At 34.5% G+C, this 19992-nt stretch overlaps 2 protein-coding genes across 3 annotated transcripts in view; one reads left to right on the forward strand and one right to left on the reverse strand.

Moving 5' to 3' along the window:
* Nucleotides 1-19992, reverse strand: part of LOC130672503 (anoctamin-5-like) — a 35098-nt gene that overhangs the window by 14173 nt on the left and 933 nt on the right. The window lies entirely within an intron of this gene.
* On the forward strand, nt 1972-18944 carry LOC130672500 (mucin-2). Of its 2 annotated transcripts, XM_057477112.1 has the most exons (11): nt 1972-2143; nt 8146-8301; nt 8395-8499; nt 8679-8921; nt 9904-11840; nt 11925-12195; nt 12270-12872; nt 14014-14490; nt 14572-15033; nt 15106-15567; nt 15642-18944. In XM_057477112.1, the coding sequence occupies exons 1-11, from the start codon at nt 2141-2143 to the stop codon at nt 17025-17027; spliced, it is 6105 nt and encodes a 2034-aa protein (XP_057333095.1). In that variant the 5' UTR covers nt 1972-2140; the 3' UTR covers nt 17028-18944. The 2 variants fall into 2 exon arrangements, with proteins under 2 accessions (XP_057333095.1, XP_057333094.1); XM_057477111.1 differs by having other exon boundaries at nt 8146-8499.

Here is a 19992-nt window from a genome sequence, read left to right on the forward strand (position 1 = left end):
AAAAATAAATCATCTCCATAAATGAAACAAATCGGCGGTTATAAAACAGCAAGTCAGACCCAAGTAATATAATACACAAGTACCCATATGATATAAATATATATGTATAAATGTAGTGTAGGCCTAGGTAAGCCACGTCCTCTTAAAGTGCACCTAGAACGTGTTGGTGCAAATTTTTCAGTCACTCAGTGAAAGGGAAGTACAAAAGTTATCCACCCAGTGTCCAGCACCGCGAGACCTAGATATCCACACTCTCCTTCAAGATCTTTTTATTTATTATTATTACTATTTATATTTAAACTTGTATATATGTATTTTCTCACTGACTCTTCGTATCGTAAACGGATAAAATTACCGTCTTGGGGACAACGTCGACATTATTTCCCATGGCATTACATTATCTATGGATTTAGTTACTTATTCTTGCTACTTGTCATTACCCATTATCCATTACCCATTATTTATTATTCCAAAAGTACTACAAACCGATTCCTTACTTAGAGAACCAGCTGATATTCTTATTTTCTTTACTCAATTGATTACAATTTTTTAGTTTCGTTTCTTCCAAAATTTTTTGCCCATTACTCCATTAATCGACTGCCTATTTTTAGATAATTTGAGTATTTTTAAGACAATACTTGCATGCAAATTAAATAAAAAATTTTATCTGGCAGCGAAAACGGAAAGTCGATTTTTCAAAAACAATTTTTATTATTTTGAACCTTCCATAAATTCAAAAAATAGAACTTTGATCACAACTTAGAGAAAAAAATGTAATGAAAGAAGAATTTTTGATTTATTTCAAAATTTTGAATCCTGTTTCTTACATCAAAATTTCTGAATAGGGCCTAGAAGACTGCATCGAATCAAAATTTAAAAAAAATAATGAATTACTCCTATTTTGAAGTTAGTCAGTAAAAATTACCATAAAATGAAAAGTAAAAAATCAAATTAGTTTAGATTTCCCTTTCACGAAAAGAAGCTAAGTCCCATAATATAAAGAAATCGTAAAAAATGAAACTACGAAAGTAGAATTTTTGGTTTATTTTCTAACTGACCAGTTGCTTATCTTCAAACTCGATCGCTCTAATCGCCCAAAGAAAAAGTCGACCAAATTTCAATTTCATCACGATCCCACGAGAAATTCTCTTGACCATCGTTATAATGACGCGTCATATGTAAATTTTTGAACCGGTATTTTTGGAGCCTACTCAAATTCATGTCAAAATTTTGGGTTCCATGCGTTTTGAGCACCTGACAAAATATCCCCGACAAAATATCTCTGGACAAAATATCCCCAGTTTTGTGTCAGTTTTTTTACTATTTTTGCTTTCTTTTCCTGGGGATATTTTGTCTACCACAAAATATCCCCAGTTTTGTGTCAGTGTTTTTGGCTTTTTTCACTATTTTTGCTTTCTTTTCATGGGGATATTTTGTCCGGAGATATTTTGTCAAGTGCTCAAAACGCCTGATACCAAAATTTTGCAAAGGCGCCACGAAAAAATGCAATACAAACTAGAGGTACCATTTCCGGCCACTGCTTCATTTTTGGCCATTCAAAATTTTATTTTGATCAATCAAAAAGTGTTAGCATAAAATTTGGATTTTCAAATTTTGATAAAAGTATTCCTCTACTCATTTTAAAAATGAATCACGCGATTGCGTCTCACAAATTATTGTATTCAATTTTCCAAGTATCCAAAACTGAGCGTGCCAAAAATTTTACCTCTACTATTTTCACAAAATCACCTAAAAAATATATTTTTTGAGCCAATGACATTGTCTGCTTTCTCTTAGAGCTTGTTAGCATCCATGAACGGGCCATTTAGATTGGATACTTGGAGACCAAGACCATACTGATACCTTCTATTCAAGAATTGTTATTAAATGGTGGGGATTCTTATATAGGTCTTACGCTTACCGAGAACTTGTTTCAGACAATTCACGACTCAATACTCGAGTACATATATTTTAGGATTTACTTTTTTACGTGCAAGTGCTAATTTATTTATTTATTTATTTCTTTTTGGTTTTCTGTTGCCTATTTTTATTTTCATTCGAAAGATTCGGAGAGGATGAGTGGTGCAGTGTTGTGTAGTTAATATTTTAAAATAAGGACCAAAAATAACAAAAATTCAAAATGGTAAGACATCGATTGGTTAATTAACTAATTAATTATTTAAATAAATAATTTTGTCCATTTGACAGCCGGTGGGTTGGATAAAAATGAGAAAATTTTTGAAATTGAGGTCAGTGTGTGACTTTGTTCGTATAATTTTCCAAAAGGTTACCGACCCGTGTAAATTAAATCCTTTTATTACTAGATCGCTGTAATTTTTTATGATTGACTGGTTATTTGTTGCGGCTTTTTAGTGGATTTAGAAAATTTCCCAAGAGCCGAGACGAGTCTTCCGCGTTTTAGATTTTTTATTTTTATTTTAACGTACATTGAACTTGTTTGTGCGGTGGATTTATATAAAATCCGAGCTAATTAAGGGAACGCGGAAGTTTTGGTGATTTAAAGAAGCGGCCGGTTTTTTACCCACTGGTTTTTATGGATTTTTTGACGCTCTTCATACGGAACTAATAAAACTTGTACTTCAGGAAGTAAGGATTTATATGGAGGAAGAGATTAAGGGGAAAAATATTTTTTATCTTAATGTTCGATAGTTTACGCGGTACTTTTGTTTAATAGTTTTTTTTTTTTTTAATTAGAAATTTTATTGTTCATTAATAATTATTTTTTTAATTAGAAATTTTATAAAGTTCATATGTAATTTTTTTTTAATTTAAATTTAAATTTTATCGAGTTCATTAATAATTATTTTGTAATTATGAACATTGAGATCATGAGTGTAATTTTTTTTTTTTAATTAAAAAATTCATTAAATTATTTAATAATTTTTTTTTATGAAAATTAAAAAAATTGACTCATAATTTTTTTGAAAAATTCAAAATTTAATTTTTATTTTTTTTATGAGACTAAAAAATATTTTACTGCCCACATTTCCGTCATACCTCAGATTTAAAAATAATTTAGTCCATCCCAATCTCCAAACTCCCACTGACCAAATTCTTTATCTCCATTAAAATTAAAAGTCAAAAAAATAAAATCCTCTTTTAATAAAATAAACAATACGACATTTAAACTGTCGCCGTATTATTAAACTAAAAAGTCGGACAATCGAAAGCAACATAACGATCTTTTGGTGTCGAGCTTAGCTAGCGGGTCCACGAAAATGAGAGCTCGAGAGAGCGAAGGTGACTAAAGAAAGTTCTCTACCATCTCAACATACTTATTATTTATTCCTTTATTCCTCATCACCTGTTTCCTCTTTCCCGCTCTCTCTTTGCTTTTCCACGTAAAAAAAATCCCAACATCCCTCATAACCTTTGAAAATTCAAACTTTACATCGCCGCCCAATTTCAAAACACAAAGAAATTATTCTCATTTGAAATTCTATGGTGTCATAGTAAAGCCGGACCATCTTGGCCACCTTCAGTTCAAATACCCATGGAAAAATTACTGCAGCCACAGTAAAATTGACAGCGAAACCACAAATTACTGTAACCCTCGGAAATTTTTCTATGGCCACAGTAATTTTTCTGTTCATTTGAACTTCCGTAAGGTGGCCAACACGGTCTGGGTTTACTATGGCACCACAGAATTTCAAACGTGAATAATTTCTCTGCAGTAACTGAGAAAAATAAAATTTTGTTACAAGACATCCCCATAGAAAAAACCCCAGGAGATGATGAAACTCAGAAGCATGTTCCACACAGTGTAGCATTTTATCAGCATTGCAGTTATGATAATAAATTATCTAAATTTGAATTAAATCGTTCAAAATTTTGTATTGGGTGGTTTATTTTAAAGTTGGAAAAATTAGCTATTGAATATGATGGACATTTTAAAAATCCAATACCAATGAAACCACTTACTAAACAGCAGCAAGCGACACATAATCAGGCAACTGTTTGTCATATTTGTGAAAAAACGATCACTACAAATTAGGGTGGGCCGAAAATCTGCTTTTTTTGAATTTTCATTATTAATACCAAAAATATTTTTCTTTGTACAAAAAAAAAATTTTTCGGAAAACAAAAAAAATTTTAGGTCGATATCTTGGGCTCGCCAAATCCCGTTATAGTTAGAAGTTGTTTAAAAATTTTTTTCCAACTTATTTTGATCGGAAATTTAATTCTCTACATAAAAGTTCCTATAATAAAATAACGTAAAGTTGATAGTTACTGAGATAATTGCAATTTTGTTCTAAAAAATATAATTTTTCAAGATATTATCACTTTTTCAGGGTAAAATATGAATTTTATCACATAAATTTCATTGAAAATCAAATTTCTTACAAAATTGGCCTTCTGGTAAAAACTTGAAATTTATAGTTATTCAGAAACTGGCAATTTTATGTTTAGATAGTCACATTTTTCGTTATTTGGTGGTTTTCACCAAGAATTGCTATTTTCTTTGTATCTATCAACTTTGAATAAATTTTCATTAGGTCTGTTTTGTAAAAAATTAAATTTCCTACGAAATTTTTATGATAAAATTAATTTTTTACCCTGAAAAAGTAATAATATCTTGAAAAATTTCATTTTTTAGAGCAAAATTGCAATTATCTGAGTAACTATCAACTTTACGTGATTTTATTATAGGACTTTTTTTGTAGAGAATTAAATTTCCGATCAAAATGTGTTGGAAAAAAAATTTTAAACAACTTCTAACTTTAGCGGGATTTGGCGAGCCTAAGATATCGACCTAAAATTTTTTTTGGTTTCCGAAAAATTTTTTTTTTGTACGAGGAATAATATTTTTGGTATTGATAACGAAAATTAAAAAAAAGCGGATTTTCGGCCCACCCTACTACAAATACTGATAAGTGTTATGATCCCGTGTAAAAAAAATTTTGTTCCTAATGAATTTAGATCTGAATTTCATGACGAAACTCAGGTCGTGACACAAATATGACTTTCATTATAAATTTACTCCAACTCTTCGTCTAGTAAATCAGTACCAATTATAAAATTAATTTATTACGTCTTTGAATTGGATTTGGGATGACTTCGATAGAAACTTTACTGAATTTTTACTGAATTAAACCTTTTGTCAAATTTATCGCCTCAGAAATTACCAATAAACTTCTTCTTCTATCAAGTACTCGATTAACGTAAATCAGTTTCGATTGTAAAATTAATTTAGTGAATGAACTTCGGATCAATTGAAAAAAAAATTTGACTGAGTCATAATTTTGTCGTGATTAAAATTGTCGATACAAATTCATGATGACAGTCATATTTGTGTCACGATCTGAGTTTCGTCATGAAATTTAGATCTGAACTCGTCATGAATAAAAATTTTTTTACCCGGGATGGAACTAAAAATCATAGATCGATTTTTAAAAATTTGTCTCTTGAGTTTTGAAATTGGGCAGCCGTAAAACTAAAAAAGAAAATTGAGAAAAAGAAATGGAGAAAAATAATTGACCTGGTTTGCACGCATGCTTCGTTATGTTTATTCAATCGATAATTATATTCACTTGGCGATACAAATAATCGTGCATCTATCACAATGACGAAGAGAAAGTTATTTCACTTAACTTAAATATATATATCTGTATATATAGATATAGATATATATATTGGGTGTGGAACTTTGTACTCTTATTTAAACGGAACGCGGTACGATTACACTTGTAGGCCTTTCGGGTTGATATCAAAGTAAAAGGAGTAGTTAGGAATGCGTCCGCCACACGTGTGATGCATAAATATATATATATATATATATATATATATATATATATATATATATATATATATATATATATATATATATACAATTATTATTATTGTTGAGAATATTAACATAATATCATGTGTGGATATTTGAGAAGAAGAAGAAGATGATAATGAGGATGAGGATGAAAGCTCAAAAAAAAAAATAATAATTTCACTGTACAAACACGCGAGTCTTCCGCGATTTGAATCCTGCACGTAGACCGTTTAGTTGTAATCATGTCAGTAGTACAGTACTATTGCAACTTAAACGTAAACGTGATAAATGCAATCCTCAAGTGGATATTTATGCACGAAAGTATTGTTCAATTGAATAATGAAACGCCTTATTACTGTATTAAATTATTATTAAATTTCTTTTGTGGGTTTTTTTTTTTCTTACGATTATTATTTTTCTTTCGAGACTCATTACTAGACAAGTGCTTTCAAATTATTGTTATTTTACTTTAATTATGATATTTTATTTAATAGTTGTTTGGATATTGTTTTTAAATATTGTGGTACTTTTTTTTTTTTTTGTAAGAGGAAGTTTATTGTTTTCATGGAATTAGTGGATTAAAATATCGTCTATTTAGGCTTTGAATTAAAATTATGGCTAAACTACTGAAGATATGAGAAAAATGTATGAGAATGATTTTGTAGGAAAATAAATTTCCTATCAAAAATATATGAGTAAATTTTTATGTAAAATCAATATTTTGGACGTAAATTTGATTTTAAAAAGAAATTCATACATTTTGATTTTTGAAAAGTAGTTTAAGAGGAATTCGAATTGAAATTCCGGCTAAAATACTGAAGATATGAAAAAAATGTATAAGAATGATTTTGTAGGAAAATAAATTTCCTATCAAAAATATATGAGTAAATTTTTATGTAAAATCAATATTTTGGACGGAAATTTGATTTTAAAAAGAAATTCATACATTTTGATTTTTGAAAAGTAGTTTAAGAGGAATTCGAATTGAAATTCCGGCTAAAATACTGAAGATATGAAAAAAATGTATAAGAATGATTTTGTAGGAATTTAAATTTCCTATAAAAAAGATATGAATGAATTTTTATGTAAAGTTAATATTTTAGACGGAATTTTGACTTTAAAAAGAAGTAAATAAATTTCGATTTTTGAAAAGTAGTTTAGAAGGAATTCAACTTGAAATTCCGCTTAAACCAGTGAGGATATGAGAAAAATGTATAAGGGAAATTTTGTAGAAAATTTGATGTTCGTTAAAAAAGATGATGATAAGTTTTCACTTAAATTCAGTAGTTTAGCCAGTAATTAACAAAAACCGACAAAGGTTTTCTCTAATTAAAGTTTCAAAATAAATTTCTCAGTTTCTGCCTTTCAAACCACTACAATTAATATAAAAAAAAAATTATTAAATTAAATTTCATCTCACAATAAAACAACAATCAGTCGCCGATAAATAATTGAATAAATTCATAAATAATAATTACTTTTAATTCCATTAACCATACAGTTAAAGTCTCATAATTATCTTATTTAGAAAACAGGATTTAAGTGTATTTACGATTATTTACAGTCCGTTGGCTCTGTTGCACTCCAAATCCTGCGATACAATATATATACCCACATATATTACGACACGCACACTACACATGCACTGCAATGACGTTGATAGCGATAATCTCAATAATATCCATAGAAAATTATCCAACATCCACTCACAATTTTTCCTTTTTTTTTTTTTTATTTCTCTTCGTTCCAACTTAAAATTTTTTCCTCCAATTAAAAACAATAATTATAATTAACTGCACTAAGCAACAGCTACAACGTAACGAAACATTTTTTTTTAATGATAATTTACACTTTAGAAGGCCGACAACATTCTCTTTAAAAAACAATAATCAAGAAAATCGCAGTGATACTAAAGTCAGCCGACTATTAATTTTTGCAATATTTTAAAAATGATAAATTATAAAAAAAAAATTATTTTAAAAAAATGCACTTGTAGTTTTTTTAATTTTCTACAAGTGCATTTTTTTTTTTTTTTTTTTTTGTAATTTTAAACACGAAAAATTTAAATTAAAAAAAAAATTTTAAATACTAAACCTCAAATTTATTTTTATGTAAAATTTCTAATCCTAGTCAATTTAATGCCTGAATGACTAAAGTGTAAAGTGTCAGTAAAAAAAAAACTTTCGTTCCAGATGTCCATTAAATTTTTTTTATCCAATCGTAATTTACAATCCGCGTAATTGTAATCGCAATTATAAAATCGGGGGATTGCTTAATATCGAAGCGAAGCAAAAGGATACTGATTAGTTGGCGGATAAAAAAAAAAATTAGGAAACCGGTTTATATTTTTGTTTAAATAGATTGTGAGGAAGACGATGATTTCTATGATAACCTGGCTGAGTCTGTCGACTCTCGTGTCAGTGGAGAGTAGCGATAGATGGTCACGTCAGACGTCAAACAGCGAGTGGATTCCCTTAGCACGTCCGAGATCGGCACTTCCGCATCAGACGTCAGTGGTCAGTAGTCACAGTCAGTCACCCTCTGGCTCGGTTTTATTACGTAATACCAATAATAATATTCAATCGCTCAACTTACCTCCGGCATTGCAGCAAGAATACCAGCAGCAGTTATTGCAACTTCAAAAAACTCAAGAGAGCATCCAGAAACTTTTGTTGTTGCAGCAACAGCTGCGATCGCAACAACAATTACTACAAGTACTTTATTTTTATCTTTATTTTTACGCAGAAAGAATTTTTTGGCGCGAAAAAATTTGAATTCAAATTAAAAAGTTTCTTGAGGCAAGAAAAAGTTTTCTTGCGCCACAAAATCTTATTTTTGTGAATGATTTTGGGATTGTGATTATTAATTAATGATTTTCGCGCTTTTTATGTAGAATCAGGCATACCTGCCTAATGTAGTGGATGATAACAAGCAGCCCTTTAGACAAAATGCGATTCCGAATCGTCAGGTTGATTTCAACTCTGAAATGTCACCGCCGCAATTGTCTCCAGACGCTTTGCCGCCGGTTTATTCTTCTCAGCAGTTCAAACAATCCCAGGAGGCGGCGATAGAGGGTGGAGTTCCTCCCTCTGGTGGCTCGGGCAATGATGATAAGGGCGAAAATTCTGATGAAGAGGTCAGTTTATGTCTAGTTGTATTTTATGGCTGTCATATATTGTTTAGATACTTTTAATTTAAATTACGGCGAAACTATTGGGTTTTGGCAAAAATTTTATGAGACCTTTTTTGTAGGAAATTTAATTTCCTATAAATTTAGACTGATGTAAATTTATTGTATCTCTGATACTTTAGCGGGAAATTTGATTTGAAGTAAAAGAAATGAGAGATAAATAATTTGCAGTAATTGAATTTTTTGGCGCTTTGATTTAAATTAAAATTGTGGCAAAACTATTGGATTTACGAGAAAATTTAATGAGATTTTTTTGTAGGAAATTAAATTTCCTGTAAAATTGGACTGATGTAAATTTATCGTATCTCTGATATTTTAGCGAGAAATTTGATTTGAAGTCAAAAAAATAAATAGATAAATAATTTGCAGTAATTGAATTTTTGGCGCCTTAATTTAAATTGAAATTGTGGCAAAACTATTGGATTTACAAAAAAATTTAATGAGATCATATTTGTAGGAAATTCAATTTCCTGTAAAATTGGACTGAAGTAAATTTATCGTATCTTTGATTGTTTAGCGAGAAATTTGATTTGAAGTCAAAAAAATAAATAGATAAATAATTTGCAGTAATTGAATTTATTGGCGCTTTAATTTAAATTTAAATAGTGGCAAAACTATTGGATTTTAGAAAAAATTGAATGAGATCATATTTGCAGGAAATTAAATTTTCTATAAAAATGTAAGAATGTAATTTTTGCGTATGCTCAATAGTTTAGCGGGAATTTAAATAAAAAGTCAAAAAACGTTATTTAAATTGCAAATTTTTCATATCGAAAGTTTCGAGTTGTCTATTTAGCGCTACCGTAACACAAATAATATATTAATTTATTTAATAAGAGTGTGAGTAAGTGAGATAATACATAGGTTATACTGACGTTGAAAAAAGAAAGCGGGAAGCAATAAAGCCAGTTAATTTCTTTCTTTACAGATTCAGGTGGTATACGTGCCAGCGGAAACACTTGCGCAACGAGGCCAATCCAAAGAGGAAAGAAACCGCGACCATAACCAATTTTCATACTCGCGACATGAGAATCGTTATTCCCCCCAAACTAACCAGCAGCAAGTGGATTCCTCGTCATCCTCCGGCGTGTCAGCAGAAGACAACAATTATAATCAAGAGTATGTCCAATTTCCCCAGGGACAGGAAGCAGTGGACCAATTTTACAAAGAGGCCCGTCAGAAGGAACTAGATCGTCTGAACGAGGAGGGCAAGGAAATAGCTCGTCAGGCAAAACTTCAGGCAGCCGCACGTCAACGGGAGCAAGAACGGGCTCGTCAGCGGGATATGGAGAAAAAAATAAAAGAATTGGCGAAAATTGAAGAACTTGCCAAGCAAAGGGAACTGGATCGCATTCGCGAGGCCCGTGAGCGTCAACGAGCTGAGGAACTCGAACAAGTTCGGCGGAAAGAAGAGAAAGCGCGTCAAGCTGAAATCGAACGGCTCGCGGCTTTGGAGAGACAGAAAAACGCCGAAATCGAACGTTCAATTGCTCGGCAGAAAGAGCTGGAAAAATTAGCCCGCGAGGACGAGGAACATCGCGCGAAAGCTGCCGCTCTGAAGAGCTCAGAGGATCAGATCCATCATCAGCATCACACTGAGACTGGTAAACACAAGGGAACTAGACACCGAAGCAAACCGCGAACACGTCCGCAGAAAGAAGACAGTCAAGAGTCATCAACTATACCGCCACCCAACCAGCCTCCGTTGGCAGTTTTCATGGGCCCAGATCTCGAGGCCCAGGAAAGCCAAACCCAGTTCCAAGTGATCGATGCCTTGCGTTTCCTACGAGACGCGAAAACTATCGCAGTAGTGGACCACGTTTCTTCTAGCAACCCCCGTGTGTTCGTGGGCCCCGCGAATCTAGATCCACCCCATGGGTATTCCAAGTTCGAACTCCCTTATCTATCGTCCCTGGACATGAATCGCGTGGAAAGACGCGTTGACAAGCTGCCATTCTTCGTAGCGCCTTTGAGCTTCAACCCACCAGCCGGTTACTACAAAATTCCTTTCCCACATCCGCACATTGGGTCGGTCATAGTAAACAGCATCGACGACAATATTGGTCCCTCTGCCAGCCAAGAGAGCTCGAAAACTGTCCCCAATGTCATTGACCAGAATCTGCCATTCACTGGACCCGGACAGGCTTATCAAGCTTCCTATGATTCGGCCAATTTAGCGCCCTATGGTTACTCGCCAGCTCAGCAGCAGACAGTGACTCCACAGTACCCTAGTTCTTATCCAACTGCCAACGAGGGCTACAAGTATCGACACCAATACGATCAGCAATCGGTCACTCCCTATCCGAATGAGTACACAACCGATTACCGAAAGCCCAACGTCGTGTCTTCTTACTCCTACAACCCGGAACTGAACCCCACGACCCCCGCGTACCAGGACGGGTACTCGCATACCCGAGTCCAGCCGAACAAGGACCAGGAAATAACCTCCCAGTTGGCGCAAATAAACCAACACGACTACTCTCAGCACAGACACATCGAAAACCCCTACCAGCATCCTAGTCAACAGGCTTCCTTGAACCCCCACCACGGAATCTATCACCTCAACCCCAACATCCAGAACTCCTATGAAGAAATCGATCCCCGTCCCGTAGGTCCCAACTCAGCGGGACCAAATTCCCCTATTCCAGTGCCTGGTTACAGTCTGCCACCAGAGTTACCGCCAATTCACCCGCAACTTCCGGGACTCGTGAATTCATTGATCGACGCTAAAGAGGCTGATAAGTTTATCACGACTCCTATCGCCACCACCACAACCGAACCTCCGCCAACCACAACAACAACAACAACAACAACAACGACCACTGAAGTGCCCACAACAACTCACAGACCACGTGTCCGCCAGAGGTAAGTTTCCAAGAATTGATTTCTCCAGACAATAGATTCGGGCTCCGAGTTTCGAGATCCCAGTTACTGATTGGTCTCTTTCAGGGGCAGAATCACCGCTCGCACTACTACTACTCCCTCGCCAACTACTTCTCCTACCATTGGGTCAACTACGCAGCGTAATTACGAACGTACACGGAGACCATTTAACAGATCTAGATCACGATTCACGACCACCAGCACCACGGAAGAGTACAAGGACACTTACGAGCCAAGTAGGTCTAAAGTTACGGACACCACCAGCAGATACACTCAAGAGCAGTTTCGTCGGCCCACTACGCCCAAGATACAAAAGTTCAAGACTCGTAATCACGAAGTAAGTTTGTTAGCACACTCAAGTCTGCTTTTTCTCGACAAATGATGAGTACTAATTGTCCTGATTAATTTCAGGCATCAAATCAAATTTCAAACCCACAAACCCAGGAGACTTTGTCTGACGAAGGAAGCATCCCCGAAGATTTAGGTAACCCACGTCAGCCCTATCAAAATTACAACCTGCCACTCACTACCGGAAACCCGTCGACGTACAGTGACGAGCATTCGTTCACAACTGAACGTGATTACTCGAAAAATCCAAATTATCCCCAACTATCTCATGACAGGTTCCGCGGATCTGATACCGGTTATCAGACTAATCTAGAGACCCAGGGATACGATTATGATGTACGCGAGGGTGCTAATAATAATAATAATAATAATAATAATAATAATAATAGTCCGTCGACACCAATATCGGTGACACCTGAGTATTATTACGCCGATAAAACTGAAAGTATTGAGGGGGTAACGGACACGCCTTATTCTCAAGTAGACTATCGTCCTAGTATTAATTACAGTAATAATAATAATAATAACGATGATAATGACAATAATAATAATAGTAATGAAGATGACAGAAGTAGTACAAGTGGTGAAAATAGTCCGGTGTTAAATAATAATCAATACTCTGCGGAAGTTCACCCGCGACCTTATGAATCTTTTTCTGAGCCTGAAGTAAGTCGAGTTATTTATATAAATTCGCGTTACAGATGACAGATAGTTAGAAGTCTTAATGGCACTCGTGACTAAGGGCGTAGAAATTTTTTCTCATTTTCTTACCCCACACGGAAAGAAAATTATGGCCGCGGTTCCCATAATTTTGTGAAATTTTTTCCTATACCATCATAGGAATTACGACCATAAATTATGGGAGCGGTTCCTATAATTATAGGAATGTTTCCCATAACGCTATAGGAATGGTTCCTATAATTATAGGAATGGTTCCTATAATTTATAGGAATACTTTCTATAATATTATAGGGACCATTCCCATAATATTATGGGAATGGTTCCTATAATAGTATGGGAACTATTCCCATAATATTATGGGAATGATTCCCATAATGCAATTGGAATGGTTCCTATACCATTATAGGAATCATTTCCATAATATTATGGGAATAGTTCCCATACTATTATAGGAACCATTCCTATAATATTATGGGAACGGTTCCCATATTATCATGAAAAAATTAATTTAAAGAAGTGCAGTAATCACTTCTACAATACACAGAAATATTATTAAACATAAAAACAAAAATTCAAACAATGAAAAAAAAAATCGTATTTGGCAAAAAAACATTAAAATTTTTAACAAGAATTTTTTGTCAGCACAAAACATTCAAGAAAATTCAAATTTTGGGAAATTTCTACACTATTGTGCAAAAAAAAAATTTTATGATATTATAGGGATGGTTCCCATAACATTATGGAAATAGTTCCCATAATATTATAGGAATAGTTCCTATACCAATATGGGAACCATTCCCATAATAGTATGGGAATGATTCCCATACCATTATGGGGATGGTTCCCATAATATATGGGAACCATTCCTATAGTAGTATAGGTACTATTCCCATACCATTATGGGAACCATTCCTATAGTAGTATAGGTACTATTCCCATACCATTATGGGAACCATTCCCATAATGCATAGGAAAACTTCCCATAATTTTCTTTCCGTGCAGAAACATTCATCGATTACTAAAAGAAAAAAAATTGATACGTTTGCCTGACATCTGTAACGCGGATTACAATTTTTTGTCATTTGGATTTTTTTTGTTTATTTATTCATGTATTTTGTGGGAACAGACGACGACGGAAGTGCCAACGACGACAGAACAGGCACCGGTGATAATTCGGCAGAGAGTACGAGCGCGTTTGGGCGGACGTCCGCGACAGGACTCCCCGATTCAAACGGCACCACGTGGCTCCCAGGATGAGTACGTGCATTTTAGTGCAGTCAATCAACCGGCACAACGAGTGTCGACGACGGCACGTACGACTCGACCAACGAGACCGAAGACACGGCCTAATTATCTCACCACGGCCCAGGTGCTGAGCGAGGGAAACGACTATGTGAGAATACAGTCGGCAAATCGCCCGCATCCAAAGACTATTGTGCAAGCCGCCGCTCCTAGAACTACTACTACTACAACTACAACTACTACTGTCTCTCCAATTAGCAACGACGACTCCAGTGACGAAGAGTACGGATTTATACGCAAGCCCAATTTTAATCAACCGCATAATCTCATTAGCAGCAAATTTCGCGCTCCGGAATCACCGGTACGTATTTAATTAATTAGATCGTATGCTTAATTGATTAAAGGACACAAGTGAATGGAGATTTGATCTTTTGATTTACAGATACAGTTACAAAATGTAGCGCCGACGGACGAAACAGCTGCGGATTCAAGTCCGACCCACACACAAGTCCCGAATAAGAACCGTCAGAAATACCAGTCGCCAAACCGTCCACGGCCGACTATAAAATCATCAAATAACTCTCCTATTACTACGACACCAGCTGCAGTGGATAGTCAATTGTACACAGCGAAGCCTCGAGTGAGAGCAGAAGAACCCAAGAATCGAATCCGGACTCGGGTACGCAGACCGGGACGTCGGCGTACTACGACTACAAGTACCACTACCGAGGATCCACTTGACGAGAATAATAATCTCCCACTAGAAGAAAATTATCCCAGGATTCCGATAAATCCAAAGGACTCAAGTATCGAGAGGCAATCGATTTATGACGCGAATTATGAAACCCTTCCAGCTAATACCGGATCAAATGGACCGAGTCGATCGGATTACGTCTACGAAAACGTAAAATTTATCTGCTTATTTATGAATAAATTTTTATTGTAACTAAACAATTAATCGATTGATTGATTTCAGTATCCGAGCCAAGAGTTCATGCTGAATTTCGGAGCCTCAGACATCGTCGAAGAGCAGCAGGACCAGAGTAATCTTCGGCATCAAGCCCATAGTGATGAATCGCGGCTGAGACCTTACTCCCATCAACCAGACTCAGATATTTACGGATCTGAAAGCCAGTGGTCGACCAAGCTGACCAAGTCTTCTTTCCAGCCCGCGAACCAGCTTCCGGAGGAGGACAAAGTACTCAGAGAACAGAAAGAGTTTAAAGAGATGGCCGTCGAAAACAAAGGAGAGCCGGAAATCATCACCGCGCGTCCCGAAGATGCTTTTATCACCGTCCTAGTAAATTCTGACAATCAAACCAGCACTCCTGGGCTGGACATGACTAGCGAGACCACTGTGCCAACTGATTTCGGGCAGAAGCCGTCGGCGGCTGAAGAATCGACGGGTAACGGAGAAAATTTGGCTCCTAGAAGAAGGGTAAGGAAAATTTTTCATTTTATATTGAGCTATAAATTGTATAATGATCAAATTTACTCATCTATTGCCTACAGATCCCGGGTAGAAGAAGAAGAATTCGCGTCCGTGTCCGTCCATCTCCACCCGACGACTTTGTGACCGCAGAATCCCAGCACTTCAACTCAGCCGTAAACAATTTCGTCCACGAACAAGTGAAACCATCGTCCAATGATCAGTCCACATCAAAATACCGCGAAAATCTAAATAATTACAAAGAACCTCCAACGCCGGAAGTTCCTACCGAATCAATAACAACCACTGGCATTGCCCCTACTACAACAACCACCACTACAACGACAATACCCGATTCAACTATCAATACTGAAATTACAGAGCGCCCACAGTCAGAAGTCTCTACGTCACTTCCAGTCACTAATGAAACAACAGAGACAATAAAAAGCGACGGCGATTACTATAACACAGACTCGGGAATAACGACAACCGAAAGTGCCCCGACTACATACGAGACGACGATTTTCGGAGATTCCTCTTCCACTGAGTCGACGACTCCTCCGATTTCTCAACACAAATCCTGGGACTCGACCAAAGCCTACACCGATTGGCTGATGCGCAAAATGAAGAAGCCTTTGAAGTCAGAGTACGATTGGACAAAAAAAGACGGAGATAGCAAAGAAGCTAAAGGCAAAGATGGAGATGGAGATGACGGAAGTGGTAGCGAAGAACATCCGAAAAATCATAGAAGCGAATGGAGCGAAGTTCGTTATCCAGATCGCAGCATTTTCGGGTACGCGCGGTCGGAAAAACAGGAAGAAGCTTCGACCACTCAGGTACCGGGTGTCGTTACCAAGACAGAAGGCGAATCTAACGTGGAAACTATTTCCGATTATGTGCAGGCTATTTTTGATACCATGAAGACCGCGGATGAGGAACACGCGATCCTTGACAACGCTCCAGATTTGTGGGATGATGAAACTAAACCCACTACTCAACCTCACAGTCATTCTTCTTCCACTTCTATTTCTGTTTCTACTTCTGCTTCTACCCCTACTTCAACAGAAACTTCAACAGCTGATAAGCCGACTGCGTTGGTCGATAATCGAGGGGATAAAGCTGGCGAAGTTGTGGAAAGAATTGAGAAGAGTAAAGAAACAGAAGCAGAGAGACGGACACAGACACTGACAGAGACGGAGACGGAGACTGAGACTGAGACGGAGACAGAAACAAAGAGAACTGAAGAATCCACGAGTACGATTAATCCCAGTAATGACGATCGCAGTGTACCCAATATTCTAGGCACGCTGATAACTACAACAGAACCGCCGACTGCTAAGAATGCCTCGGCATTGTTGGGCGCAATCCTGAGGACCTCGACCTCCACTAAAGTATCGCATATGACGGAAATATGCTATCGAGGACGCTGTGTTATGACTAAGCCCAACAAGGATTCTCACAAGAGATGATTATTCCCCGACTTTCGTCCAAAAGGATATTGAATACATAAAACATTTTCTTTATTCACGGAGGGAATCTATTTGTATATATTTTATACTGATTTTACCATCCAACGGTTCATAAAAATTAATTTTAAATTCTCTCAGAAGTCTGGGATGTAAACCCGGCTAATTTTTTTTTGTACGACTTTCTCGTGCCCGAAAATTAATTCAAGTCTGCGCGATCAATGAATTTAATCTGTATCTGTATTTGTATCAACATCGCAAAATTTAAATATGAATTACAACAATAACTTATTCCTTCCATGAAACAAAACTCGGTCTTAGTCTTAGTAAAAGCTGAGAAAAATACGGGAATGGTTGTCACGATATTTTTTATTTTACTTCACTGTCTAAAAAATTTATTTGGGGATCCGTAGATACGCGGCTCCGTGGATTTTTATGTAAATCCTAAAAAAAATATGGAATCCTATAAAAATCCATGGAAAATTTTTCTGTAGTGATGACTTTTTTTAAATAAACTCATGAGTTTTTTTCGGAGTCCATAGAAACCCAAGGAATTTTTTTTTATGTCAGTGACTTCAGATAAAAATCCATGGGTTCTATAGAAGTTTCTAAAAAAAATTTTATAAAAATCTATGGTAAAAAATTTTATGGTGATGATTTAGGTGGAAATTCATGAAGTTCTGAAACTCCATAGAAACCCATGGGAAATTTTTTTTATGGTGACTTCAGATGAAAACCCATGGGGTTCTATAAAAATTTTTGATAAAGAATTCTATAGAAATCCATTATGAAAAATTTTATGGTGATAATTTAGATGAAAATTCATAAAGTTCTGGAAAAGTCAATAGAAAATCCATGGGAAATTTTTTTTCATGGTGACTTCAGATAAAAACCCATGGGGTTCTATAAAAATTTCTAATAAAAAATTCTATAGAGATAATTTAGATAAAATTTCATGAGGTTTTGGAAAAGTTTATCTGGAAATTTTAACCCAAAAAAAAATTTTTTTTTATGGTGACTTCAGACGAAAACCCATGGGGTTCTATAAAAATTTCTAATAAAAATTCTATAAAGATAATTTAGATAAAATTTCATGAGGTTTTGAAAAAGTTTATCTGGAAAATTTAAACCCAAAAAAAATTTTTTTTTATGGTGACTTCAGATGAAAACCCATGGGGTTTTATAAAAATTAATAGAAACCCATGAGATGTAGAAATCCATAACAAAATTTTTTTATCGTGATAAATTCAGATCGGAATCAAATAAAAACCCGCGAAATCTCTGAAAATTTCCATGGGTTCACGGATATTTATTTTAAATTTTTAGACAGAGACAGTGCGACTTGACAACCAGTACCGCGTAATTCTCAATACGTATAAAATAAATTCCCAATAACAATTAAATTTAAAAATTATAAAAAACCTCCCGCGATTAATATTCCGCGGGCATCGGACAATTAATTTATTTAAATCTCATTACTATGTGAGGAACGCACTCGACGCGACATACAGGCGACAGATGACAGATATCATCGTAACATTATTATTTTCTTATCACACCAAATTGCTCCACTAATCGATCCCCCCCCCCCTGCCCGTACTTTGTGCAAACAGCTAAAGTGTGTGTCTTAACTTAAATTATTCATAACAACGCCTACTTTCTTTCTTATATTTTTATCACCCGACAATAATCATAATCATAATCATAATCATAAATTATAAAGGCTATAAAAACAATGTATAAATTTATCTGTAAATCGTACAATGTACATTTCTATTTTAAACGTGATTAATATATATATATAATTTATGATACATATTATATAATATATTATAAATATAATTAATGAGTAATGTAATTAACTGGCTTGAAACTCAGTATTAAATGTACAAGCCAAAGTACTTTAATAAAAAAAAAATAATAAACTGATTTGTTGTTAATTACTTATTGAATTGCTTGGAATTTTTTTTTTTAAATTTATAAATAAGCGGGAAAATTTTAAATGACTAAAAAATGCGAAACTTAAGTCAGCCGACGTCTAATAATTTTTGAATTCTTTTAGAAACGATAAATTACAAAAAAAAAAATATTTTGAAAAATTCCACCTATAGATTTTTTAATTCTCTACATGTGCATTTTTTTAGATTTTCTTTTTTTTTTTCTTTGTAATTAATAAGTAGAGAAAAATAAAAAAATTTCATATTTTTTATGATACCGAAGTCAGCCGACGTCTAATAATTTTTGGATTCTTTCAGAAACGATAAATTACAAAAAAAAAAATATTTTGAAAAATTACACCTATAGATTTTTTAATTCTCTATATGTGCATTTTTTTACTTTTTTTTTTTTTCTTTGTAATTAATAAGTAGAGAAAAATAAAAAAATTTCATATTTTTTATGATACAGAAGTCAGCCGAGGTCTAATAATTTTTGGATTCTTTTAGAAACGATAAATTACAAAAAAAAAAATATTTTGAAAAATTACACCTATAGATCTTTTAATTCTCTACATGTGCATTTTTTTACTTTTTTTTTTTTTTGTAATTAATAAGTAGCGAAAAATAAAAAAATTTCATATTTTTTATGATACTGAAGTCAGCTGACGTCTAATAATTTTTGGATTCATTTAGCAACGCCAAATTACAAAAAAAAAAATATTTTGAAAAATTGTACCCATGGCTTTTTTAATTTCCTACATCTGCATTTTTTTACTTTTTTTTTTCTTCAATTAAAAAACTGTTAATTGTCCGATAACTTGAAGATCATTTAAAAAATGAGTTTAAATATAAATACACAAGTGGATATTTTAATAGATTTGTATATATATGCATATATAAATATATATAGGGGTAGATATTGTAAGGGATGAGTGTGTCATCGATTGAAAGCGCATGCTTAGTAAAACTTCGTCGTAGATGGCGCGTAGAAATCGAAAATCTGTTATATTCTGCGCATCGTTTGTTGGTAT

This window comes from Microplitis mediator, chromosome 7 (genome assembly GCF_029852145.1).
Source record: "Microplitis mediator isolate UGA2020A chromosome 7, iyMicMedi2.1, whole genome shotgun sequence".
In the NCBI taxonomy this organism is placed as follows: domain Eukaryota; kingdom Metazoa; phylum Arthropoda; class Insecta; order Hymenoptera; family Braconidae; genus Microplitis; species Microplitis mediator.

What these genes read in the sequence shown, in the direction of transcription:
- LOC130672500 (XM_057477111.1), top strand. An exon ending in AGACCACGTGTCCGCCAGAG is followed by an intron (nt 11,841 to 11,924) that starts GTAAGTTTCCAA and finishes GGTCTCTTTCAG; the next exon opens with GGGCAGAATCACCGCTCGCA. An exon ending in ATTTGGCTCCTAGAAGAAGG is followed by an intron (nt 15,568 to 15,641) that starts GTAAGGAAAATT and finishes TATTGCCTACAG; the next exon opens with ATCCCGGGTAGAAGAAGAAG.